Source organism: Sus scrofa, chromosome 1 (genome assembly GCF_054392235.1).
Source record: "Sus scrofa isolate SSC_HxYL_T2T_F1_AM1 chromosome 1, Sscrofa_HxYL_maternal_Yorkshire_Landrace_v2.0, whole genome shotgun sequence".
Lineage (NCBI taxonomy): Eukaryota > Metazoa > Chordata > Mammalia > Artiodactyla > Suidae > Sus > Sus scrofa.
Window position 1 is genome coordinate 137,629,400 of NC_139383.1, and position 27,366 is coordinate 137,656,765.

General features: G+C 39.8%; 1 protein-coding gene across 5 annotated transcripts in view; it reads left to right on the top strand.

Moving 5' to 3' along the window:
• Positions 1-844: 844 nt before the first annotated feature.
• UBR1 (ubiquitin protein ligase E3 component n-recognin 1) overlaps positions 845-27,366 on the top strand; it is a 141,369-nt gene continuing 114,847 nt past the window's right edge. For 4 of the 5 annotated variants that reach the window (XR_014813013.1, XR_014813014.1, XM_021097091.2 and 1 more), the window contains exons 1-3: positions 845-1,011; positions 18,098-18,354; positions 21,579-21,657. Coding sequence is in view for 1 of the 5 variants with exons in the window: in XM_021097091.2 (XP_020952750.1) it covers positions 931-1,011; positions 18,098-18,354; positions 21,579-21,657 (417 nt within the window). In the remaining 4 variants the exon portion in view is untranslated. The remainder of the gene's footprint in view (positions 1,012-18,097; positions 18,355-21,578; positions 21,658-27,366) is intronic. The other variant, XM_084972927.1, reaches the window with a different exon arrangement.

Consider the following 27,366-nt stretch of genomic DNA (forward strand, 5'->3'; position numbering starts at 1 on the left):
ACAATCTTTTCCCAAATAGTTAACTACTATTTCTTCTCTCCAGAGTGTTGAGAACTGTATTATATATATTTTTACTTTTGTAAAAAAAAATACATTTAAATATTACTTCTTTCGTAAACAATTTAAAACGATACAGATGAAGCTAAAGTAGGTCTTGACCACCTCCCTCCTCTCTCATTCCTCACAGATATTATTAGTTTGTCCTCTTCCTTTCAGACTCTTTTACATTTAAAATGTAGGTAATTGCCAAACTAGTTTGTAGCAATTGACCGCTTTTTTCTTCCCGCTTAATTTATCTTTACACATAGATCTGCCTTTACCCCTCTTAAAGAACTGAATGATGTTCTACAATGCGGATGTACCACGTTTATTTCGTCTTTACTGATGAATGACTAGGTTTCCAATTTTTTGTTACTTCTTCACCACCTCTCCAAAGAGCTGCTAGGGCCAAAGCTTTCTTGTGCGTACTTGCAAGAGCCCACCGGCTACATTCCTAGAGCTAGCTTATCTTTGAGTTATTTTTTCATTTTGTGGGCTCTGGGTAATCCATGCAGGTACGTCAGGAGACCAGAACAACAACTCCACCAGAAAGCGAGCCAGAGCAGGTTCTCGTTTAGCCCTGACAGTTTTCTTCCTTTCATAACGGACGCTGACTTCGCTTTTTACCTCGCAGAAGTAACCGAAACCAGATATACAACCTGTCAGCCACTGATCACTGTGACTAAGAAATTGCTGGAAGAAAAGAGTACTGCCCCACCGGCCGTGACGCCTCCTTCCGGGAAGCCGACCGGAAGCCGCTCTACGATTCTGCGTCAAACCCGACTTCAGGGGCCGTCGTAAAAGTGTCGCCCCTCGTCTCTGGGACCGGCCACAGGTTTCCGCTTGCCTCCGGCCGGGGGTCTGCAACTGCGGTCGTCCGTTTCCCTCAAAATGGCGGAGGAGGAGGCTGGGGGCGCAGAGAGGATGGAAGTCAGCACGGAGTTGCCCCAGACCCCTCAACGGCTGGCGTCTGTAAGTCCCCATAGGCTAGTTCCTTTTGTCCCCCCCCCCCCCGCCCCCAAGTCCCTTCCTACCGTGCTTAGGAGGATGTGGGGCTTCACCCCTTATGGCGGCTCTGGGGAGGGGGAGTCGTATGTTTTGATCTGGAAGGAAGCCACGGAATAAAAAGTTAGTCATCACCCAGATTCCTGTAGGCCAAGTCTACAGACTGTAATGACTTTGTCATTTATTAGTCGGGACGAATTCAAGCATGTCTCTATCCTGAAGCAGAAAAAAACTGGTGATATTATTAGATGGTCTGGTGTGGGGGTTTGGAGAAAGAACCATTTTTCAATAGACGCAGTATTAACCCCTTTTGACGGTAGGAGTCCAGCATGCAGCACCTAGTGTTGTATTGCCTTGCTGGCTGGGTGGGGCCTGATAGGCCACTGCCAACTGTCAACTTGACAAGATCCTGGGTGCAGGAGTTGTAGTCTTTGCTGTAGTAGTCTTGAGAACTCAGGCCTAATCCTCAGTGGAGAAACTCGTCATCTGCCCTTGCTTTCTAAAGATGAAGAGACTTTCAAACATTTCAAGTCAGAGTGATACCAATAATACTGGAATCTATACTTTGCCCTTGTATTTTGAAAAAAATGGGAAGATAGATAGTAATTTGAATCTAGTCTGACTACAGGGAGAAAGCTGACTGAGGAGGATAAGAGGTGGGAGAAAAACAGAGGATATTCTGGATGTCCCCAGGCACCTAATAGGGAGTTATATAGGTAGTATTCAAATATTGGTCTCTGCATGATGTAAACGGTTTTATCAATTTGTCTTTATTGCTGCATACAGAAAAGTGTGGGATATACACCTCTTTCCGAAATTTCTTTGTAGTTTTAATAAAAGCATTATTGAAGTATTTCATCCTTTCAGACCCTTGAGCATTGTTTTACCCAGAAATAAAAGGCCATCTCATGCTCAGGCTGGAGAGACTGGCTGGGGGATACAAATAGGTAGGGAGGGGGTCTGCAACTGCGGTCGTCCTCTACCCCAAGTTGCAGTTCAGCCTCACTTCACTATATTGAAGGAGGATGCATCTGTTTGAGATAGTAAGAAGTCAGAAGAAAGCAATACATTAGAAGCAGCTGAAGCATCCAGTCTTAAGGTAAAGCTGTGCTTTTTTATGTCTGAAGGAGTGGAGAAACTGTGCTGTGGTTAGAAGTGTTATTGTAATTTTGTAGTGCTAAAGATGACTGGTGTTCATTTAAAGCTTTGATATATTAATTTCTCCCAGTTGGTACGGTAAAACTTTATCAGGCTGGACTTTACTTACTTGGAATTGGAAATAACGGTACAGGAATCCAGCTAGAATTTTGTTGCAAACTCTTCAAGATACATTAGATTTCTTTGGACAAGGCTTTGCGTTTTGCAAGATACTAGATAACTAGAGAAGTGTAATAGCCTCAGGCAGTTCCCCCCCTAGTGAACAGATAAGGTAAATGCTCAAATTTTAATACAAAATCGGGTGATATAAGTGAATGAAGACCTGTGACTGTCAAGCCTCCTGATCACTTTTTTCTTGGATCTCTATTTAGTTTAGGACCCCAGACATCTCCCTGCTTTTCTTTTCTTTTCTTTTCTTTTCTTTTCTTTTCTTTTTTTCTTTTTTGGCCACCCCCACAGCATATGGAAGTTCCCAGGCCAGGGATTGAACCCTGGCTGCAGTTACGACCTATACCACAGCTGCAGCAATACTGGATCCTTAACCAGTGCACCTGTGTTGCCACAGAAACAAGCTGGTCATTCCCACTGTACCACAGTGGGAACTCCTTTCCTATTCTTTTTTTTAAAATTAATTTATTTTATTTTTATTTTTTTTAGGGCCACCCATATGGAAGTTCCCAGGCTAGGGGTCCAATCAGAGCTGCCCAGCCACTGGCCCACACCATAGCCACAGCAACACAGGATCCAAGCCGCATCTGTGACCTTCATCACAGCTCATGGCAACACCAGATCCTTAACCCACTGAGCTAGGCCAGGGATCAAACCTGTGTCCTCATGGATGCTAGTCGGGTTGGTTAACCACTGAGCCACAACGGGAACTCCTCCTTTCCTGTTCTTTTTAAAAGTATCATCTTCAGCTTTATCCTGGCAGTGGAGTAAGGTATTGGCTTTCCAGTTTATCTTTTCTTTTCCATTAAGCAAAACAAGCTCAGAGATTCTTTAACATTTGAATGACTTTTTTTGGGGAGGGTGGGCACACCCACGCATATGAAGGTTCCCAGGCTAGGGGTCTAATCGGAATTGAAGCTACTGGCCTACGCCACAGGCACAGCAGTGTGGGATCTGAGCTGTATCTGTGACCTACACCACTGCTCACCCCAACGCCAGATCCTTAACTCACTGAGCAAGGCTGGGGATCAAACCTGTGTCCTCACGGATGCTAGTCGGACTCACTAACCACTGAGCCACAACGGGAACTCCACAATTGAATGATTTTGAATCACCATTGGGAGGCAGAGAAAACAAAAATGGTAAATATTGCTAAGTTACAGAGATTTAAGAAATTTCACCAGTTCCTGTAGAGTCTTGTCCCTGGTTATTATAGTTTCTGTCATCCTTAAATCAGACTTTGTTCTTAGACCCTGGATCATTTTTTCTGTCATATTGCTGTCGGTAGGCATGAAGTCTCAAATTCCTGACATCACCTAACATGCAATATAGAGTGACATGATAGGTATGGATTATTCGACATTTATTAGAAGAACCATTGCTTAAAGACTCATTACGGGAATTGATTCTGTATGTCTGGGGCAGGGTCTGAGGATGTGCATTTTTACAAGCATGCCCTGGGAAAGAAGTCCTGGTCTATGGGCCATGTTTAAAGTAGGGCTTAGCCAGAGACATTTGCAAGTTCTTTGTATAAAGTTGATGGTTGAGGTTATGGGATAGATAAGATCTTTGAGGAGCAAAGTGTGTGTGTGTGGGGGTGTGTGCACGCGCACACGCATGTGCATACAGAGAGAGGGACGAAGAGTTGGAGAAGGAGGGGGCAGATAGTAATGATTGAATTTCAAGGATAGACAATGGAGGAAGAAGCAAGGAAGGACCCAGAAAGAGAGCAGCCAAGCAGGTAGGAGATGAGAGTCATGTAGTGTGGTTTCTAGGGGAGGAGGCTTATTGGATCCAGAAAGTGAAGACTGAGAAAAATTGGGAACTCGTAGTATGTGGATTCGTCTCACGGAACTTTGGCGTTCTGTCTTCCCTAACTGGATTCTCTTTATTAAATTCATCTCAAAAGACCTCCTGGTATGGTACTAAACTCTTCTCCTCCCTGTCTACACTCCCTGCCCATGTGATTTCATCCAATTCTGTGCTTTAAATACCATCTGTATTCGTTCAGTTCCCAAATTTATCTCTCTAGGTCATCTCACTTCTGAATTCCAGAATCACATATCCTGCTGCCTACTTGATCCACTTGGATGTCTGAAAACTGTTTCAAACGGAGGAACAATTAGAAAGCTACTATAGTAACCAAGCCATAGTTGATGTTGGCTTTTACTAGAGCCATTTCACTGCAGATGAAGAGAAGTGGATGGGTTTGAGAGAAATTTTGGAAGTATGGTAGAAATAGATTTGCTTATGGATTAGGCATAAGGGAAATTGGAAGAAACAGGTGACATCTGGATACTCAGTTTTTGCCTTAAGCATTCATGGCTGTGGTTGTGTCATAAACTGACAGCAAAGACCAGGTTTTTGGAGGGCAAAGAAGAGCGGCAGATCAAGTTTTGTTATCCTTGTCTCAGTAGATGACACTTCCATAATAGGTCTTAAACACAAACAGTTCTCTGTTTCCACTCCACCTCTCTAGTCCTAGCCACCATTTGTTGCCTAGGCAACAGCAGTGGCCTCTTAACTGATCTCTTAGCTTCTGTTTTTGCTCTTTTCCAGTTCATTCTCCACAGAGCCACCAGAGTAATCTCTCTAAGACTAAATGAGGTTGTGTCAACCACCTGTCTAAATCCTGTGTTTTCCCATCTACTTGGAATAAGAGTCTAAACTCAATACAAGTTCTTCAGTATCCTGCCTGATCTGGCCCCTGCATCTCCCCTCATTTCCTGTTACTTTCTACTCATTGGCTTTTAGCCACTTTAGTTTCTAAAACAAGCCCAAACTCTGTCTTCTTTCAGAGTCTGTGCCTTTGCTTACTGTTCTTTTTTCCTAGCGTGTTTTTCCTCTGCTTTTTTTGATATTTACTTTGTTAAAAGATGGTTTCTTCTTATCATTTTCTGTCAAAGCACCTTGTTAATTTCCTTCACTGCACTTATTACAATCTGTAATTACTGTATTATCTTTATTTATTTTATTAGTCTTTTTAGGGCTGCATTCATGGCACACGGAAGTTCCCAGGCTAGGGGTCAAATCAGAGCTGTAGCCGCTGGCCTATACCACAGTGACAGCAACACCAGATTCTGGCTATATCTCTGTGACCTACACCACGCTCACAGCCATGCCAGATCCTTAACCCATTGAGTGAGGCCAGGGATCGAACCTGTGTCCTCATGGATCCTAGTTGGGCTCGTTACTGCTGAGCCATGATGGGAACTCGTCTTTATTTATTTAAATGTCTGTTTTTTTTCTACCTAATTTCTGGTAGGTGCTGTGAAGGCAAGGATCTTGTCTGACTTGTTCACTGATGTATCCTGGCATATGCTTGATATAGCAGATTTACGTACTCCTAGTGAAAAACTGAGAATCAAACTCAGTGATTTATTTTAGCAAAATTGGTAGTGATTGAGGGAGGAAGGTTGTGGTTGGAGGATAGGAGGAGAGAATGAAGAGTAGTGGCTAACCTTGGAGTCCAGGATGAACAGGGAGGTAAGAAAAGCCAAAATAAATTCTCGGGCAGATGGTGAGATTCGAAGTATTAAAGGTTGTAATATTGACATAAGTGGGAGGACTGGAGGTTATTGTCAGAAACGGGAATTTTGGAGGTTGAGAACATGGGGGCACATCAGGATTTTCTGATGGTAGAGCCAGGTTAGGTGTGTCACTATGCATTCCTGCAGCACCCTGTCCATACTTCTCTTGTATGCAGCATGTCTGAGGCTATACTCAGCATTGCTTGTTTACTGTCTGTCTTTCTTTCTAGACAGTAAACTCTTGAGAGTGTGAAATGTTTCTTATTTACATCTGTACCTTCAGATTCTGGCACATTGCTTCAAATTTTTATTTATTTATTTATTTTAGGGCCACACCTGTGGCATATGGAGGTTCCCGGGCTAGGGGTCCAATCAGAGCTGCAGCTGCCAGCCTATGCCACAGCCACAGCACTGCCAGATCCGAGCTGCATTTGCGACTTACACTGCAGCTCACAGCAATGCCAGATCCTTAACCCACTGAGCAAGGCCAGGGATTGAACCCTTGTCCTCATGGAAGCTAGTTGGGTTCGTTACTGTTGAGCCATTGACAGGAGCTCCCTGCTTCAAATTTTTTATTGAAAGTATGAATTTCAGTGAATGATTGAATGAGGACACATAAGCTGAGGTGGAGGTAATGGGAGTTGAGGAAGTTAAGAGATAATGAGTCTGGGAGTTCTTGCTGTTGCACAGTGCATTAGGAATCCTATTGCAGTGGCTCGGTTCACTATGGAGGTGCAGGTTTGATCCCAGGCCCAGCAACAGTGGGTTAAAGAATCTGAAATTGCTACAGCTGTGGTGTAGGTTGCGGCTGTGGCTTGAATTCAATCCTTGGCCTGGGAACTTCCATATGCTCTGGGTACTGCCATTAAAAAAAAAGAAAGGGAGGAAGAAAGGAAGAAAGAGGTAATGAGACTAAAAAGTTTAAAATTTAGTTGGGATGATTTAAAAAACATCGACATTATGGAGGTATAATTTACAATAAAATGCATCATTCATTTATTTGATTGATGAGTTTGGACAAATGTATACACTTGTGTAACTACCACTACATTAGGATTTAGAACATCTCCATTACCCCAAGTTATCTTGTGCCCAAATTGGGGGATTTTGTTTGTTTTTTTAAAGTTTAATATTGTTATGTTTGTGCAATAATCATTATGAAAATCCAGGAAAAATTATCTACAATCTCAAGTATGTAGGGAATCTTTAAAAGATAAAATCTTTTGATAGTTGACTTTCATGTATTGCGATGTAGAGGAAAGAGTGAGAAGTTATATGCTTTTTTTCAGTGGAGGTGACTTTTCTTAGAAACCTTTTTTTTCTGGCCATGTCCTCGGCATACAGAAGTTCTTAGGCCAGGGATTGAACTCCTGCCACAGCTGTAACCAGGGGCACAGCAGTAACAATACTAGATCCTTAACCATTGACCTGGAAGAAGACTCCAGAAATTTTTGGCTGTATTATTTTAGGCCATAGCCCAGCTTTCTATAGTAAGAACACACTTAGAGTGAGAAAACTAGGATGAAAACCAAGGTCTCTTGAGTCCTGACTTAAGGGCTTTGTTACCAGATTATAATAGAGCCTAGTGCCTGTTGTTTTTTTATCAGCATTCCCTAATTTCTATTGTAGACAGTTAGGGAAAATTCTGCTTTTCAGTACCAAATTCCGTAGAGTCAGATAGGAAGTTAAGTTTTAAAACTGCAAGTCAGAATGATAGTATCAGCCCTACTATCTCTAAGAGGCTAGGGAAAAATAGTAACTTAATGTATATGAGCCCGTGCTTGAGACTGACTGCTTATGTTTAATAACAGACATTGTCCTGCACATAAAGGGCTTTTTGTCATCAGTACTTCGTGGAGAGTCTGTCTGGGTAGATATGTGCATAGATCAGTGATGCAGGATGAACTAATGCAGTGTCCTGACATCCTTTCTTCATGTGTGCTGGCTTTGAATGTTACCTCAGATTTCTTTGAAGGTATTAATCATACACTGTGCTCCATGACACAGTTTTCTTTAAGATTTTAACTCGGATGGCTTAAAACAAACTATTAAGACATCTTTAGTTCCCAGGTGATTTTCTCACACCCCTCTGTTTTCTTCTAAGATACTCAGAGTTAACATGCTTCCTGTTGAAGAAACAATAATTATTTGATGAGTGTTTTTATCTTTAATTTTTTTCTTTTTATGGCTGCATCTGTGGCATATGGAAGTTCCCAGGCTAGGGGCTGAATCAGAGCTTTAGCTGAGACCTATACCACAGCCATGGCAACACCAGATTTGAGCTGCATCTGTGATCTATGCCACAGCTTATGGAAATGCCAGATCCTTAATTCACTGGGCCAAGCCAGGGAGTGAACCTGCGTCCTCACAGAGACATTAGGTCCTTAACCTGTTGAGCCTAATGGGAACTCTGAGGTTGTCTTTTTTTAAGGCATTTAGTGCATGTTTTCCACTTTTTTTTTTTTTTTTTTTTTTTGTCTTTTGTCTTTTTTGTTGTTGTTGTTGTTGTTGCTATTTCTTGGGCCGCTCCCGCGGCATATGGAGGTTCCCAGGCTAGGGGTTGAATCGGAGCTGTAGCCACCGGCCTACGCCAGAGCCACAGCAACGCTGGATCCGAGCCGCGTCTGCAACCTACACCACAACTCACGGCAACGCCGGATCGTTAACCCACTGAGCAAGGGCAGGGACCGAACCGGCAACCTCATGGTTCCTAGTCGGATTTGTTAACCACTGCGCCACGATGGGAACTCCTGCTTTTTTTTTTTTAATGTTGTTTCACCCAATAACTCCCTAAGTTCTTGGAGTTATTTTGCTTTCCTAAGTGCCTTTTTGCTATCCAGGAATGACATAGGCCCAGTCCATAATGGAGTCTGCTGTTAATCACTTGAATGTAATTCTCCTTCTAATAGTTTACTTAATGCCATTTTTCACAATGAAGACTTTGATTTGTTTGGAGGAGTGGGACTATAGCCACTTAATGTGTCTTGATGGACTACCTTTTTAAAAGTCTTTTGAGGAGTTCCCGTCGTGGCGCAGTGGTTAACGAATCCGACTAGGAACCCTGAGGTTACGGGTTCGGTCCCTGCCCTTGCGGGTTAACGATCCGGCCGTGAGCTGTGGTGTAGGTTGCAGACACAGCTCGGATCCCACGTTGCTGTGGCTCTGGCATAGGCTGGAGGCTACAGCTCCGATTTGACCCCTAGCCTGGGAGCCTCCGTATGCTGCGGGAGTGGCCCAAGAAACAGCAAAAAGACAAAAAAAAAAAAAAAGTCTTTTGAACATTTGGTATTATTGGATGTGCCAGAAATGACTTTAGCCACAGGAGGAAAAATATGTTAATTTATGCATTTATGTTTATATATACATACTCTGCTTTACAATCTAAGAAAGAATTTTAGTTGGTTTGGAAATATGTATTCAATATAGAAGAAAGAGAATATGAGATATGTACCCCCTAGTGTAGGAAACTAGATTTCATTCATCTAGAGACTTCAAGGAGAGCTTAGGAAATTAGAGCACAAACCTGTAGTCCTATAAAAAAGGAAGAGAATGGCTTAGGAGGGGTGGGATGCTTTCAGAAACTAAATTGTAACAGCATGCTTATATGTATATTATCAAAGGTAAGAGAGAGCCTTGTTTGTCACAATGACTATTTGATTCTGGCTTATTTTATCAATGCCATGAAGACATGGTAGACATCATATTTACAAACAACACAAGGCTTAACAGATAGAGGACTGATACGTTATAGGACACATACAATCTCCTTAGGCTAAATATTACATCAAAACTAACAAGGTGGAGTTCCCGTCGTGGCGCAGTGGTTAACGAATCCGACTAGGAACCATGAGGTTGCGGGTTCAGTCCCTGCCCTTGCTCAGTGGGTTAACGATCCGGCATTGCCGTGAGCTGTGGTGTAGGTTGCAGACGCAGCTCGGATCCTGCGTTGCTGTGCCTCTGGCGTAGGCCGGTGGCTACAGCTCCGATCGACCCCTAGCCTGGGAACCTCCATATGCCGTGGGAGCGGCCCAAGAAATAGCAACAACAACAACAACAAAAGACAAAAAGACAAAAAAAAAAAAAAAAAAAAACCTAACAAGGTGATATTTAATTGTCATGAAAATAAAGCCTTATTCCTAGGACTTGTTTTTGTGTATAGGACTAGGTCTCTTTTATATGGCTAATTTAAGGGTTTTAGGTGTCCCCAAACTCCCTAGGTCATTATGTGATGCGGTTGTCAAAAAAAGTGATCTTTTAAAGCAATTCATTGTCCCAGCTGAGGAAGGTAATAAACATTCCCACTTCTCTGCACAGAGGTATATTGTGCATGTTCCATGAAAGAATAATCAGCATGGAGAATGATCTGGATATATGTCATTAGGGATGGCTAAGTTTCATTTCTAGAAGTGAACAAATTTCTTTAGTTTCTACATTCCAGTTTAGCCCTGGAATAAAGAGACTTAGAAGAGACATAATATTTATCTTCATTTATTTGTAAGGTTGTTGGGTGAAAGAGCAGAGTAAATTGTATTGGATTATTTCAGGCAGCATAGGATAAAAGGTACAGGAAGGTGGATTTTGGTTTAATCATGAACTGTAAGAATGGAAGTTGGCTTAGAGGTAATGTTCAGACAAACTTAGGGAGCTGATTAGCAGATTATGTTATAGACAGGGTTTCCCTATGGGATAAGCAAGTGCGTGAGGGTTTTTGTTGTTTAAATTTCACGAATCTGGCATTCCTGTTGTGGCTCAGTGGTTAAGGAACCCGACTAGTAACCATGAGGTTGTGGGTTAGATCCCTAGCCTCGCTCAGTGGGTTGAGGATCCAGTGTTGCCATAAGATGTGGTGTACGTCACAGACATGGCTCATATCCCGCGTTGCTGTGGCATAGGCCTGTGGCTCTGGTTCAGCCTCTAGCCTGGGAACCTTCATATGCCGCAGGTGTGACCCTAAAAAGACAAAAGGCAAATAAATAAATAAATAAATAAATAAATAAATTTCATGACTCTTTCAAATAGTAATACAGGAAGACTTAGTATAAACAAAAGATTTCTTGGTGCCTAGAGATGCTCCCTTTACTAATCCATTACTTGTTATGAATAATTCTACAGTCTCCAGGTTTTATTATACCTTTAAAACATGGGAATTAGAAACAGAATTAAAGGGCCTCTGAAGGCTGTGTAGATAGCCATCAGCTGTCTAAGGAAAGGCAAGTTGTGATTTGAACAAAAGGAACCTACTACACTTGAAATTTTCAGACTGATGTTCCCAGATGAGTATCCAAGTCCCTGAGTCAGAGTTGGGAACATAGCTTTAATCTCCATGGGGATGAGGAAAATGTTTGGAATGTTTGGGAATTTAAATGTTGTGAGAACTTGTTTTCACAAAATAGTGAATTGGGAAAGCCTTCCCTTAACTCCAAATGTTGGGAAGAAAACGTTTTTTCCCCTGAACTTTCTTTCTTTTTTCTTTCTTTCTTTCTTTTTTTTTTTTTTTTTAGGGCTGCATCTGTGGCATATGGAGGGTCCCAGGCTAGGGGTCAAATCGGAACTGCAGCCACTGGCCTATGCCACAGCCGCAGCAATGTGGGATCCTAGCCCTGTCTGTGACCTACACCACAGCTCACGGCAATGCTGGATCCTTTCCTTAACCCGCTGAGTGAGGGCAGGAATTGAACCTGTGTCCTCATGGTTACTAGTTAGATTTATTTCCACTAAGCCACGACAGGAACTCCTTTCCCCTGAACTTTAAAATTAAAAGTTCTTAATTTTGTTTCTGTCTCAAATTGGGGCAAATACTAAGACCAACAAACCAAACAAAAAAGAAAATCAAACCTACTCTAGTCACTAGTAATTCCTGGACATGTCACCCAGTAAAATACATCCTGTGTGGTTTTTCTTATCTGGAAAATAAAAAAAGACAAATCTTAGTGGAAAAAAAATTTTTGTAGCTGTGGCCATCATCTAGGGAGAAAATTTGTGAAACTGTATAATTGTGTTTTATCTCCTATAAGAATTCTGTAAACAGTTTTAGAAGGCTTAAATGTTATCATTTGCTTTGTTATGGCTGGAAAGAAGTCCATTAACTTTCAGCAATGACAGAACTTTTGTTAAGTACTTATGGTAGGCTAGTGGGGATACAAGGATTTGGAAGAAAAGTTCCTTCCCTTAGTCTGGTTGAAGAGGCTAGATGTACACATTTAAAGATAACTCATGTTACCTGGCAGAGGTATAAGTACTGAACCAGTACCTTCTTTAGTAGGTGCCGTATTGGAGTTACAAGGGAGAGAAGTTTTCTTCGATTACTCAGTGAAGTATTCATGGAGATGGGCTTTGAGCTAAATAGGCCTTAAGGAATAGCTAAGGTGGGGGTGGGAGAGAGGATAGAGAGCTAGTGGTAAGGTCAGTGGAGAGGGCATTTAAGTCATTGATACCCAGACATTCTGTCCAAATCAACTAATAGTGTAAAGATAACATTTTAAGATATTAGTTCCTCAGAATGAGACATGTAATAACGGGGATATACTTTGAGAATATTTAGTTGTATCCAGGAGTGTTAGGCAGTTGTTAGCTCAAGAGGTTTCATTTGGAGGGAAAAACTGAAGAGAAGGCAAAGTTTTGTTTTGTTTTACTGTTTTTTTCACCTTTGAGAAATTCCTTTATTAAAACATATGGGGAAATTGGCATCAGGTTTTAATAAACCAGCCACTTTATTCTTACATTCTATCGCCCTAGAGCTACCCTATAATTGTTAGAGCTAATGGAAGACAGAGTTTTCAAGAAAGCTACCTATTCTTTCTTAAAATGATATTTGGCATGTAAAAATTATTTATACACTCATATTCAGCTAACAGCAATACTTTTGCCAGCTACATAAATTGTTATTTTCCTGTCTTTCAGAATATGTGAGGAATGATTTTTTGGTTTTATTTTTGTTTTTTGTCTTTTTGTCTTTTTAGAGCCACACCTATGGCATATGGAGCTTCCCAGCCTAGGGATCTAATTGGAGCTGTAGCTGCTGGCCTACACCATGGCCACAGCACCACAGCTCACAGCAACACCGGATCCTTAACCCATTGAACCAGGCCAGAGATGGAACTCACATTCTCATGGATGCTAGTTGGGTTCATTAACCACTGAGCCAGGACGAGAACTCCTGAGGAATTCTTATATCATATTTTTTTTGTTTTGTTTTGTTTTGTCGAAGCATAGTTAATTTACTATTAATTGTGATAATTTTTGCTGTACAACAAAGTGACCCAGTCATACATATACACATATCCATTCTCTCTCAGATTCTTTTCCCACACAGATTATCACATGTGAAATTGAGCAACTCTTTAAGGGTAAATTTAAAAGAATTGTGTATTGGAGTTCCCACCATGGGGCGCAGCAGGTTAAAGGATCTGGCATGGCTGCGGCTGCAGCTGCAGCCGCAGTGTCAGTCATAGCTGTAATTCAGTCCTTGGCGGGGAACTTCCATATGCTATGGGTGTAGCCATTAAATAAATAAATAAACAGTATAATTATGTATTTGTATATGGTTAAGTAGAATGAGCACTGAACTCTGGGAGTTAGGATACATTCGTTCCTGACTCTGGTAGTTAGTATTCAGTCTCAGACAAGTCAGTTTACTTTTTACTTGTGACTCAGTTTTAAATGAAGAACTTGAACCAGAAGAGACTGCTGGTTTTTGGTGATTCTCAAGTTTCTCGTGTTCTTGAAAACATTCTTGAAAAACTAGAATGAAAACTAGATCTGGAGTTCCCGTCGTGGCGCAGTGGTTAACGAATCCGACTAGGAACCATGAGGTTGCGGGTTCGGTCCCTGCCCTTGCTCAGTGGGTTAATGATCCGGCGTTGCCGTGAGCTGTGGTGTAGGTTGCAGACGCGGCTCGGATCCCGCGTTGCTGTGGCTCTGGCGTAGGCCGGTGGCTACAGCTCCGATTAGACCCCTAGCCTGGGAACCTCCATATGCCGCAGGAGCGGCTCAAGAAATAGCAACAACAACAACAACAACAAGACAAAAGACAAAAAAAAAAAAAAAAAACTAGATCTATACTTTCCATAATTGGAAAGGACAGATAGGACAGAAAAGTTTTTTGTTTGGTGTATAGTGCTGGATATACGAAATTTTTTTGAAGTATCATTTGAAGAGAAGAAACTTAAGTATACCATAGAATGTTAAATGTCATCTGCTAGATATAGTTGTTGTCAGGTATGTGTGGAGGTCACAAGTTGTTGGTCTGTGAGTATTATAGAAAAGTTCGGGTTACAGAATTGGAAGATATAGGTTTTTCTAAAAAGTTTTTAGTAAAATATTTTAAATTTTACAATTAAAAAATTGCTCTCGGAGTTCCTGTTGTGGAGCAGTGGTTAACGAGTCTGACTAGGAACCATGAGGTTGCAGGTTCAATCCCTGCCCTTGCTCAGTGGGTTAACGATCTGGCGTTGCTGTGCGCTGTGGTGTAGGTTACAGACGTGGCTCGGATCCCGCGTTGCTGTGGCTCTGGTGTAGGCTGGCAGCTATAGCTCTGATTCGACCCCTAGCCTGGGAACCTCCATATGCCTCGGGAGCAGCTCAAGAAAAGGCAAAAAGACAAAAAAAAAAAAAAAAAAATTGCTCCCAAGATATAGGATCAGTATAAGGATATTACTCATACTACATATGCAAACATACAAATTCCATGAAAATATACTAAAATCCCATCACCCACTACTGTTAATATTTTCTCCCCATATTAAAAAATATGTGTATATATAAATAAAATATGTATTAATAGTTAACCAAAGTAAGATTTTGTACATACTGCTTTGTAACCTACTTTAATGTTCTGTATATCTTTTTTACCTTTCTATTAAATGGAAATAGACATCTTCAGTGACAGCTTTTTTTATCTAACTTTTAATTTTGAACTCATTTTAGGCTTTCGCAAAACTTACAGAAATAGCACAAGCGTTTCTTCTGTACCCATCATACATACATCCCCTAATAACATCTCACATAACCATACACAATTATTAGGGACCAGAAATTAATAATTGATACTAACTAAACTATAGGCCTTTTTAAAATTTTACCAGTTTTCCTACTAAAGTCCTATTCCAGGATCTTATGGAAGATCCCACCTTACATTTAGTTATTTTTCCTTTGTCTCATCCAGTTTGTAAGTGTCTTGGTTTCTCCATCATCTCCTTCAATTTGTAACAGTGTTTTGGTCTTTGTTTTTCATGACCTTAACACTGTTGAAGAATATTGAGCAGTTATTTTGTGCAGTGCTCCACAACTTGATGTTTTGATGGCTTGATTTTTATCACAGTTGGAATGAGGTTATACATTTTTGGCAAGAATAACACAAAAAATGTTATATTCTTCTCAGTGCATCATATTAAGGGATTCTTGACAGCAATAGTTCTTATTTTTGGTGGTACATATCTTAATCACTTGGTTAAGTTGATATCTGCAAAGTTTCTTTACTTTATAGTTACTGTCTTTGTCCTTTGTAGTTAATAAGTATCTTCGGGGAGATACTTTGAGACTACTTGACGTCATTTAAAATGGGTATATGTCCTAAAGTTTTTTAGTTTTTTTCCTTGATTGTAAAAATACTAACACTTGTCAGATAAGGTTAATCAATATAATATTGTTTAAAGTAAAATCTGAAAATTCCTCGATCCTCTCCCCAGTTCCATTTCTTCATGTAGTCACTGTTAATATTTTGATGTTTCTCTAACAAGACCCTTATTCTATGTTTAAGAAAGTATATGTATAAATGTATATGTATGTATGTTGAATTAGGAAACTAAAATGTGTAGAAATGTTTAAAGTAAAAATAATATAGGTTTTTTTAAATAAAAATGAAATTATATTATTTAAAAATTGCTTTTTTCAGTCTATAGTATTTTTTAGCATTCTAACAGCATAGAATAGTATGGATATACATTACTTCTTATTTTTTTATTATTTTTTTGTCTTTTTGCCTTTTCTAGGGCCACTCCCGCCCTAGAGGTTCCCAGGCTAGGGGTCGAATCAGAGCTGTAGCCACCAGTCTAAGCCAGAGGCACAGCAATGTGGGATCCAAGCTGAGTCTGCAGCCTATGCCACAGCTCACGGCAACACTGGATCGTTAACCCACTGAGCAAGGACAGAGATCGAACCCGCAACCTCATGGTTCCTAGTCGGATTCATTAACCACTGCACCACAACGGCAACTCTTGGATATGCATCATTGATAGACTTTTTTTTTTTTTCTTTTCTTTTTTTTAGGGCTGCACCCACAGCATATGGAGGTTCCCAGGCTAGGGGTGGAATTGGAGCTAGAGCTTCCAGTCTACACCACAGCCACAGCAATGAGGGATCTGAGCTGTGTCTGTGACCTACACCACAGCTCAGAGCAATGCCAGATCCTTAACTCATTGAGCGAGGCCTGGGATCGAACCTGAAACCTCATGGTTACTAGACAGATTTGTTTACTCTGCGCCACAGTGGGAACTCCTTGATAGACATTTAGATGGACTTCATTTTTTCACAGTTACAAGTGACATAGTGAACACATGGGATATATATCTTTGCGCATTTGGGCAAGTAGGGCTAAATGATAAATTCCACAATTTCTTAAACTATTCCACTGTTGACGGACATTCAGGGTTTTAGGAGGTTTTCTTTTCCTCTTATGAATAACTTTGTAGATAAAATGTGTAGATTGAAAAAGCTTTAAAATGATTTTTTTTTTTTTTTTTTTTTGGCTTTTTAGAGCCGCACTCGTGCCATGTGGAGATTCCCAGGCTAGGGGTCCAATCAGAGCTACAGCTGCCGGCCTACGCCACAGCCACAGCAACGCGGGATCTGAGCCACATCTGCGACCTACATCACAGCTCACAGTAACACTGGATCCTTAACCCACTGAGCGAGGCCAGGGATCAAACCCACAACCTCATGGTTCTTAGCAGGATTCGATAACCACTGCGCCACGATGGGAACTCCTTTAAAATGATTTTTGATAGGAGTTCCTATTGTGGTGCAGTGGAAATGAATCTGACTAGTATCCATGAAGATGCAGGTTCAATCCCTGGCCTTGCTCAGTGAGTCCGGGATCCTGCATTGCCATGAGCTGTGGTGTAGGTTGCAGACATGGCTCAGATCCCTCATTGCTATGGCTGTGGCATAGGCTGGCAGCTTCAGCTCCACTTCAACCCCTACCCTGGGAACTTGCATATGCTGCGAGTGCAGCCCTAAAAAGCACACACACACACAAAAAAAAGATTTTGGTAGATAATATACATATTACAAAATTGGAATAGTAAAGAGTGTACCGTGAAAAATAAATGTAGGGCTCTTTTCTCTGTTAACAATTTATTTTGAGTTTTTTCAGAGATTTTCTACTCATATGTGAGCATATATAGATGTATCTCCTTTTTTTCATTCTTTTATGAATGGTAGCATACCACACTCACTGTTCTGTACCTTTTGTTTTTTTATTTAACGATATAACTCGAAGAATGTTCCATATCAGGACCCAGATCTGTGCCCTCACCCCTTTTTACAATGGTTGCATTGAATGCAACTCTTTTTATGGGACATTTAGGTTGTTTGTAGTGTATTATAAATAATACTGCAAATGAAATACTTGTATATGTGTCTCTTCACACATTTGAGTTTATCTGAGGAACAAATACGTTTGCCCTGAAAATTGTTTTTCTGTTTCTTTAACTTTGTGTTACTATGAGATGACGGATATTACTGAAGCTATTGTGATAAGCATTTCATGATATATGTAAGTCAGAGCATTTTGCTGTACATTAAACTGTGCTTTATGTCAGTTATCTCTCAATAAAATTGGAAGAAAAAAAATAGTTAAACTGCTAGTATGAGGAATGCTTTGTGTGGAGAGCCTCTGACTGGTAATAGAATCGCTTTCACACACAAAGAATTGGCCACTTCGGAAGGGAAAAGCAATTTTCATCTACTATAGCTGTGCTTCTTTTTTCTAGGTATCTGTTGCATGTGGGCAACCACTTATTTCCAAGGCCTTTAAAACAAAAAGTCATTGAACTCAGGCTGCAGTAGTGAAAGTGCCAGATTCTAACCATTAGACTACCAGGGAACTCCCTGAAACTGCAGAATGATGCAGTTACTTATGCCCCTCAATCTCTAAGAAAGAACTTGTAACAAAGTTTAATTTTTGTTTTGTTTTTCAGTGGTGGGATCAGCAAGTTGACTTCTATACTTCCTTTTTGAACCATTTGGCACAGTTGGTGCCAGAAATTTATTTTGCTGAAATGGACCCAGACTTGGAAAAACAGGAGGAGAGTATACAAATGTCAATATTCACCCCACTGGAATGGTACTTATTTGGAGAAGATCCAGATATTTGTTTAGAGAAATTGAAACACAGTGGAGCATTTCAGCTCTGTGGGAAGGTTTTCAAAAGTGGAGAGACAACATATTCTTGTAGGTAAGATTTAGAAATGTACAGGATTGTTTATGAGTACAACTTAGTATTTTGTACCTTTATTACTATTTATAATACATTTAATTTTACTAATTAACTTTGTTTTTATTATGTACTCATAAGTCTGTTTTTGCTAATACAGCTTATTTTTGAATATATGACTTAAACCGTTCTCTCACTTTTTCTTCCTGTTCTCTAAAAGTATGTAAGTGATAGACCTTTGCCTTGTTTATCATGTAGTCCTTGCACTTTTGTTTGAAACTCTTGGGGCCACATGTATTTTAAAATTCTGAATACTTCCCTAGCAGAGTTAGGGCAGGATTCTATAACCAAAAGCAGCATTTCTCTTAAGAAATCAGTGGCTGTTACAACAAGTGGTATAAATAAAGTCTATAGTCTTTTGTCGTATCAGTCATTTTTGGCCACCAAGTGAGATTTGGTGTCAAATGGTTGTAGACATATAGGAGCATTTGTAATTCAGTTGAATAGAAGATGCCAGTGATAGGGAAACTGGAAATAGCTTTAGACTTTTTTTGCCTTCTGTGAGAGCAGTTAACTTAAACAGCATGGTAGCACAGAGAACGTTTCTATTCTTTACTGTTGCCTGAAACTTTTAAATTTTAGATCCTAGCAGCACTTTATTTTATTTTATTTTTTTTGCCCTTGATTAGAGGTAGTTTTTGCCCTTTATTAGAAGTAGTTTAGGAGTGTGAATTTTGGATTTTATGAATACAGAGAATTGTTTTTTGCTCCACTGTAATTCTAGCCTTGACTGGTTTATGTATGGTTAATAGTTGTTTAGAAGGTGCTACCTTTCTTTATTCTTTTCTCAGAGAAAAGTCAGCTTTTGTATTTTTGTTTGGTTTTGGTTTGTTTTATTTTTGTCTTTTTAGGGCCACACCTGTGGCGTACAGAAGTTCCCAGGCTAGGGTTTGAATCGGAGCTGCAGCCACTGGCCTATACCACAGATGCTGCCAGATCCAAGCCGCATCTGCAACCTGTGATGCAGCTTATGGCAACGCCAGATCCTTAACCCACTGAGTGAGGCCAGGGATCGAACCTGCATCCTCATACTAGTAGGTTTCTTAATCTGCTGAGTCACACTGGGAACTCCAGCTTTTCTATTTTGTGTACACTTTTGCTATATAGCATAGGAAGGCTCATTTATCTTATTTTATATATATAAATTTATATATATATATAATTTTTTTTTTTTTTTTTTTTTTTTTTTTTTTGTCTTTTTGCCATTTCTTGGGCCACTCCCATGGCATATGGAGGTTCCCAGGCTAGGGGTCGAATCGCAGCTATAGCCTCTGGCCTATGCCAGAGCCACAGCATCGTGGTATCCAAGCCGAGTCTGCAACCTACACCACAGCTCATGGCAACGCCGGATCCTTAATCCACTGAGCAAGGCCAGGGATCGAACCCGCAACCTCATGGTTCCTAGTCGGATTCGTTAACCACTGAGCCACGAGGGGAACTCCATTGTTATATATTTTTAGCTGAAGCCCAGTCAGTTTCAATAAATCATAGTAGACATTGTAAACCTCATTTCTCCAAAAGGGTCATGGATGCATTTTTTTTTTTCTTTTCCCTTTTTATGGCTGCACTTGTGGCATATGAGGTTCCCAGGCTAGGCGTCAAATGGGAGCTGAAGCTGTGGGGCCAGTGCCACAGCAATGCCAGATCCAATTTGCGTCTGTGACCTACACCACAGTTCATGCAATGCCAGATCCTTAACCCACTGAGGGAGGCCAGGGATTGAACCCACATCCTCATGGATAGTAGTTGGGTGCGCTGACCACAACAGGAATCATGGAGGCGTTTTTAATTGTCCTAACTAGGGGAATTGTACTGTCATCTAGTGAGTAGAGGCCAGGGTTATTAATAAAACATTCGTAGTACAAAGGATAGTCTCCTGTATCTCCAGCAAGTAATTAACCAGTTCAAAATGGCAGTACTTCTGAGGCTGAGAAATCCTGCTCTAAATAGGTTAGTAGGAGCTCCCGTCGTGGCGCAGTGGTTGGCGAATCCGACTAGGAACCATGAGGTCGCGGGTTCGGTCCCTGCCCTTGCTCAGTGGGTTAACGATCCAGCGTTGCCGTGAGCTGTGGTGTAGATTGCAGACGCGGCTCGGATCCCGCGTTGCTGTGGCTCTGGCAGTAGGCCGGTGGCAACAGCTCCGATTCGACCCCTAGCCTGGGAACCTCCATATGCCGCGGGAGCGGCCCAAGAAATAGCAACAACAACAACAACAACAACAAAAAAAAAAAAAAGTAAATAGGTTAGTAGATCATATTATAGAGAATATTATTAGGCAATCTTTATTTCTTATTTGCCTTTAAAAATTCATTTTATGGAGTTCCCACTGTGGCACAGTGGGTTAAGGATCTTGCTTTGTCTTTGCAGTAGCACAGGTTTACTTCCCAGCCTGGCACAGTGGGTTAAGCATAGCCTGGCACAGCTTTGCCACAGTGGCGTAGGTCACAGCTGTGGCTGGGCTTCGATCCCTGGCCTGGGAACTTCTGTATGCCACAGGTGTGGGCAAAAAAAAAAAAAAAAAAATCGTTAAAAAAACTTCACAGTCCCATCTCCCATCTCTTCAACTTTTCTAAGTATCTTAAAAATTAATTTTGTACTTTGTACTAATTTATACTGTTAATGTCTCCCTGAAAATATTAAATAAAATTATATGTTTTAAAAGCTTTTATTAGAGTAGAGATTAAGAAAGATTTAATTTATTCAGTACATATTCATTGAGTACCTATCATGTGCCAGGCACTGCTTTCTGTGCTTGGGACATATTAAAAAAAAAAAAAAATCCCTGCCCTTCTGTTGCTTACATTTTAATAAATTTTGTCTTTAACCAACCATCATTTACCAGTGTAGAGTCAGTGTCTATAAAATGTATTTGTAACTCTAATAGGATAAGATGATGCAGGAATGAAAAAAAGCTTATAACTTTTCACAAAATTAATTTTGAATTATAACTTAACAATTTGAAGCCAAGTGTAAGTTCAAAGTAATGAGAATAATTTAGGAAACAAAACCAAACATCCAAACTTACACATTCAAATATGGGTAAAATGAGACTAAAATTATTTGGAGTTCAATTTATTTTCTTATACAGTTTGTGTATTGAATAGGAAACTCATTCACATTTTTTTATAGTCATACCTTGAGCATCAGTGGGAATCATCTAAGTTTTGGAATCTTATCTTTTTCAGGGACTGTGCAATTGATCCAACATGTGTACTCTGTATGGACTGCTTCCAGAATAGTGTTCATAAAAATCATCGTTACAAGGTATGAAAATAGATCATAAAATCTCCAGATTTAGCAGGAGTCTGATGGCCAGCTGGTTCAAATACCTGACTGGTACTTAAATTCCTGCTGTAACAGCTCTGCTATGTGAACCTTTCGCTCTGGTTAAGCATATCATATGATTATTGTATAAAGCATATGAACAGCTTAAAGAATAACTATAAAACACTACTTAGGTAAGAAATAAGACGTTGCCTCTCTCAGAGGCTTCCCACTTGTCCCTTCTGGATCACCATCCTTCTCTCTCCTGTTGTGATAACCTCTCTACTCTGTTTTCTTTGATTTCTTTGGTTTCTCTTTTAGCTTATTACCAAATTCAAATCATATTGAATAGTTTTAATTTATTTTTGAACTCTGTTATAGATGGAGTCATTCTGCATCTTTTTATTGTTGTTGAATATCTTTTACTCAGCATTGTGTTTATAACTGTATTTGTCCATTTACCTTTTAAGGTTTAATCACCCTTGTTGTTATTGTACTGTATATGGCTATGTAGATTATTTACAATTTATTGCTATTATGAAAAATTCTGCTATGAACATTCTTATTTGTGTGTTTTGGTATAAATATACAGAAGTTTCTCCAGGCTATATATCTAGAATAGAATTGCTGAGTTCTAGTAGATAATGTTAGATAGTTTTCCAAAGTGGTCATACGAATTTATAGGTTCTCCAGCATTATATTAGAGTTCACATGGCTCCACATTCTTGCAAGATTTGGTGTTGCCAGCCTTTTTAATTTTAGCCAATTTGGTCAGTTATGGTCTTAATTTAATTTTCTTAATTATTAATGTGGTTGAGAGCTTTTATCTTTCCTGTTGCCTTTTTAGATTATCATGTTATTTTGAACTGAAATCTATTTTTTAAATAATATAATTGGCTCTGGGCTTAGATATAACTGATGGTTCTCTTTGTACTTACACTGTTCAAAAAGTCCTATGTAAATATAAATAACATCTTAAAATTATGTAGACTATGTCTTCCATAGAGCTGAAAGTGTGGTTTGTGTTTTTAGATTGGCCTCAGTATTACTGCTTCTATCTCAGGAAGTGATGGGTTATAGTGTTACTATTATTGTGCACAAGAAAAAACAGATCTAGGAACTCATTATATGGTGTGGTTAAAATGTTTTCCTAAGATTGCAAAGCTAATCACTGACGGAATATCCCAAGTTGATTATTGCTTGTATCCCGTATTTCCCAGTTGACTCCATTTGTTATAGTTTGAAAAACCCAAGAAAGAATGCCAGAAGTAGAGAAGTAGAGATAAGAAAGAAGTTGTTAATTTCTTCTCATTTTTATTGGGATGTTAAGTAGGAGAAATACTGGAGCCTCAAGACCAGAGTTTTCTGATTCTTTAAATTTGAAGACTCCTAAGTCTGTGCTGCCAAGCTTTGGGATTTTGTGAGCTAGTACAGTATCAAAAGACTTCGGGTAAGGTAGAGTTTTCAGATTTTTATTTGGCCAAGTAAGATTTTAATTTTAAAAAGGGCACATGAACATCAACTAAAAAATACCTATCATCTCCTATCATTTTATGAAGAAAAAGAAATTTTAATTATAAGAAAGTAGGATAATCTCAGAATAAAGAATATTTCTATGAAAGAGCTTACCACATTCCTTGCATTACTGATTTTTCTGTGGACTAATAAAAACTTGCCTGTTAAATTTTGGGAACTTCTTCCCTAAGCTGCCTTGGAGTATTTAATGCTTAACCAGTTTGCGTGCCACAACAAAGCATTATTTCATGGAGCATCCTTAGGTTTATCATCTTTAGGTTTTAGTAGAGCTCTTCTTAAACACAGTTTATTCAGGAAGCTTTGAGTCATCAGAAGGATAGGCTATTGTATAACTAATAAAAAATTATGACTGTAAACCTTAATATGTTATCCATCAAAAGTGAGTAGAAAGAGAACAGAACACTTTTGGTGGGAGAATAAATTGAAAAGGTTTTTTTAAAAATGTTAAGCAGTATTGCTATAAATATCTTTATATGTAAATCATTTTTTCTGTAGGTAGGATTATTTCTTTAGGATAGGTTGGTTCTCAGAAATGGACTTACTGGATTAAAAGTGTAGACCTTAGAGAGAGTAAAAAGACAAAGCATAGACTGGGTGAGAGGCTCTGTAAAACATCTATCTGAGAGAATTGGTACACAAAATATACAGAGAACTCTACAACTCGACAATAAGAAAATGAACAACTCAGTTTTTAAAAAATGCTCAAGTAAGGTAGGATACAAGATTAACGTATGGAAATCTGTTTTGTTTCTTTAGACTGAGAATGAAATATCAAAAAGGGAAAGTAAAAAAAAAAAAAAAAACCATTTAAAAATCACATCAACCCCCCCCCCCAAAAAAAACGACTTAGGAATAAGCCTGACCCAGGAGGTGAAAGACTTAACACATTGAGAACTATAAAACTTTGATAAAGGAAATTGAAGATGTTTCAAAGAAATGGAAAGATGCCCTATATTCTTATGTTGGAAAAATTAATATTGTTAGAATGACCATACTAACCAAGCAATCTATAGATTTAATGTGATCCCTATCAAATTATCCTGTGACATTTTTCACAGAAGTAGAACAAATAGTCCTATAGTTTATATGGAACCACAGAAAACCCAGAATTGCCAAAGCAGCGCTGAGGAAAAAGAACAAAGCTGGAGGCAAAACCCTCTTAGACTTCACAGAATACTACAAAGCTAAGGTAATTAAAACAGCATAGTATTGGCATAAAAACATACATATGGATCAGTGGAACAGACTAGAGATCCCAGAAATAAACCCATACATCTGTGGTCAGTTAATCTTCAACAGAGGAGGCAAGAATATACAGTGGAGAAAAGACAGTCTCTTCAGCAAGTGTTGTTGGGAAAGCTGGACAGCTGCATGTAAATCAATGAAATTAGAATATTCCCTCATACCATACACAAAAATAAACTCAAAATGGCTTAAAGACTTAAATATGACATGACACTGTAAAACTAGAAGAGTGACATTCCGACATAAATCATACCAATGTTTTCTTAGGTCTGTCTCCCAAAAGATAGCCTGTGGACTGGGAGAAAATATTTGTAAACAAAGCAACCAGCAAGGGATTTATCTCCAAAAATATACAAACGGCTTGTTCAACTCAATAACTAAAAAATGAACACCCAATCAAAAAATGGGCATAAGATCTAAATAAGACATTTCTCCAAAGAAGACATACAGATGGCCATCAGGTATATGGAAAGATGCTTAGCATCACTAATTATTAGAGAAATGCAAATCAAAACTACTATGATGAGGTAGTACCTCACACAGGTCAGAATGGCCATCATTTAAAAGTCTACACATAATAATATGCTGAAGAGGGTGTAGAGAATAGGGACCTCTCCTACACTGTTGGTGGGAATGTAAATTGATACAGCCACTAGGAGAATAGTATGGGAGTTCCTTAAAAACTAAAAATAGAGTTACCATATGATCCAGTAATCCCACTCTTGGGCATATATCTGGGAAAACTCTTAATTCAAAAAGACATATATAACCCAATGTTCATAGCAGCATTGTTTACAATAGCCTAGATTTGAAAACAACCTAAATGTCCATCGACAGATGAATGGATAAAGAAGGCGTTGGCTGGAGTTCCCACTGTGGCGCAGCAGGATCAGTGGCATGTCACTACTGCAAGCACCAGGACTTGGGTTCAGTACCCAGCCTAGCACAGTGGGTTGGGGCATCTGGTGTTCCTGCAGGTGTGGGTCATAGGTGCGGCTTGGATCTGATCCCTGGCCTGGGAACTCCACGTAGTGTGGAGTGGCCAGAAAAGACAGTAGTCCTCTATTATTACTCACTCATGAAAAAGAATGAAATAATGCCATTTGTAGCAACATGGACGGACCTAGAGATTATACTAAGTAAGCAAGATGAATATCACATGTTATCACTTACATGTGGAATCTAAGAAAATAATACAAATGAATTTATTTACAAAGTAGAAACAGACTCAGATATAGGAAACAAATTTAGTATTACCTAAGGGAAAAGGAGGGGAGAGAGAGATACATTAGGGATTAGCAGATACAAATTACTATGTGTAAAATAGGTGAACAGCAAGCACCTATTTTATAGCACAGCAAACTGTATTCATTGTCTTGTAATAACCTATAATGGAAAAGAATCTGAAAAAGGAGTACCTGCTGTGGCTCTGTGGGTTAAGGATCCAGTGTTTTTGCAGGCAGCTGTAGCATGAAATCAATCCCTGGCCTGGGAATGTCCATATGCCTTGAGTGTGCTCATAAAAAAAGAAAAAAAGAGTCTGAAAAAGAATATATGTATATATATAGCTGTACACCGGAAACTAACACAATGTAAATCAACTACAGTAAAAATATTTTTCTGGAGTTCCCGTCGTGGCGCAGTGGTTAACAAATCCGACTAGGAACCATGAGGTTGCGGGTTCAGTCCCTGCCCTTGCTCAGTGGGTTAACGATCCGGCGTTGCCGTGAGCTGTGGTGTAGGTTGCAGACGCAGCTCGGATCCTGCGTTGCTGTGGCTCTGGCTACAGCTCCCACGTTGCTGTGGCTCTGGCTACAGCTCCCGCGTTGCTGTGGCTCTGGCTGTGGCTGTGGCTACAGCTCCGATTCAACCCCTAGCCTGGGAACCTCCATATGCCGCGGGAGCGGCCCAAAGAAATAGCAAAAAGACAAAAAAAAAAAAAAAAAAAAAAAAAAAAAAAAAATTTTTTCTTTATTTTATTTTATTTATTTATTTATTTTTTTATTTTCCCACTGTACAGCAAGGGGGTCAGGTTATCCTTACATGTATACATTACAATTACAGTTTTTCCCCCACCATTTCTTCTGTTGCAACATGAGAGTAAAAATATTTTTCTAGTTCCCATCTTGGCTCAGCAGTGGTGACTTTGACTAGTATCTTTGAGGATGTGGTTTTGATTCCTGGCCTTGCTCAGTAAGTTAAGGATCCAGCGTTGCCTTGAGCCGTGGTATAGGTCGCAGATGCGGCTTGGATCCCACGTGGCTGTGGCTGTGGCTGTGGCCAGCAGCTGCACCTCTAATTCAACCCCTAGCCTGGAAAACTTACATATGGATCCGAGCCGTGTCGGCAACCTACACCACAGCTCACGGCAGTGGTGGATCCTTAACCCACTGAATGAGGCCAGGGATCAAACCCACATCCTGGTGGATACTAGTTGGGTTCATTTCTGCTGAGCCACAATGGGAACTTCTGCCTTGTTATTTCCTTCTTTCATTAACTGCCACGTCTTTAAGGGATTACTATCTCTTTTTAATGTATTTGATTTTCCTCCAAAAGTAATGCTTCTTTCGATTTGCCACTTCTGGTCCTGCTTATTTTCAGCCTCTTTGCCTGTGGACCAGCAAGTCCGAGCCTGTATTCAGTATTTGTCCCTTGGCATTGGGCTTTCTCTTTCTAATTTTTTTGGGGGGGAGGGGTTGCCCAGGGTATGTGGAAAATTCATAGGCCAGGGATTGAACCCATGCCGTAGCAGTGACCCAAGCAGCTACAGTGACAATGCCAGATCCTTAATCCACTGTATTATAAGAAAACTCTAAAATTCTTTTTTAAAAAAATTTCTTGGGGGGGCTTTCTCTTTCTGGATATTATTTTTGTCTCTACTTTAAGTCCTTGGTACTCCCTACTCTCTTTCATGGAATCTTTTAAGCT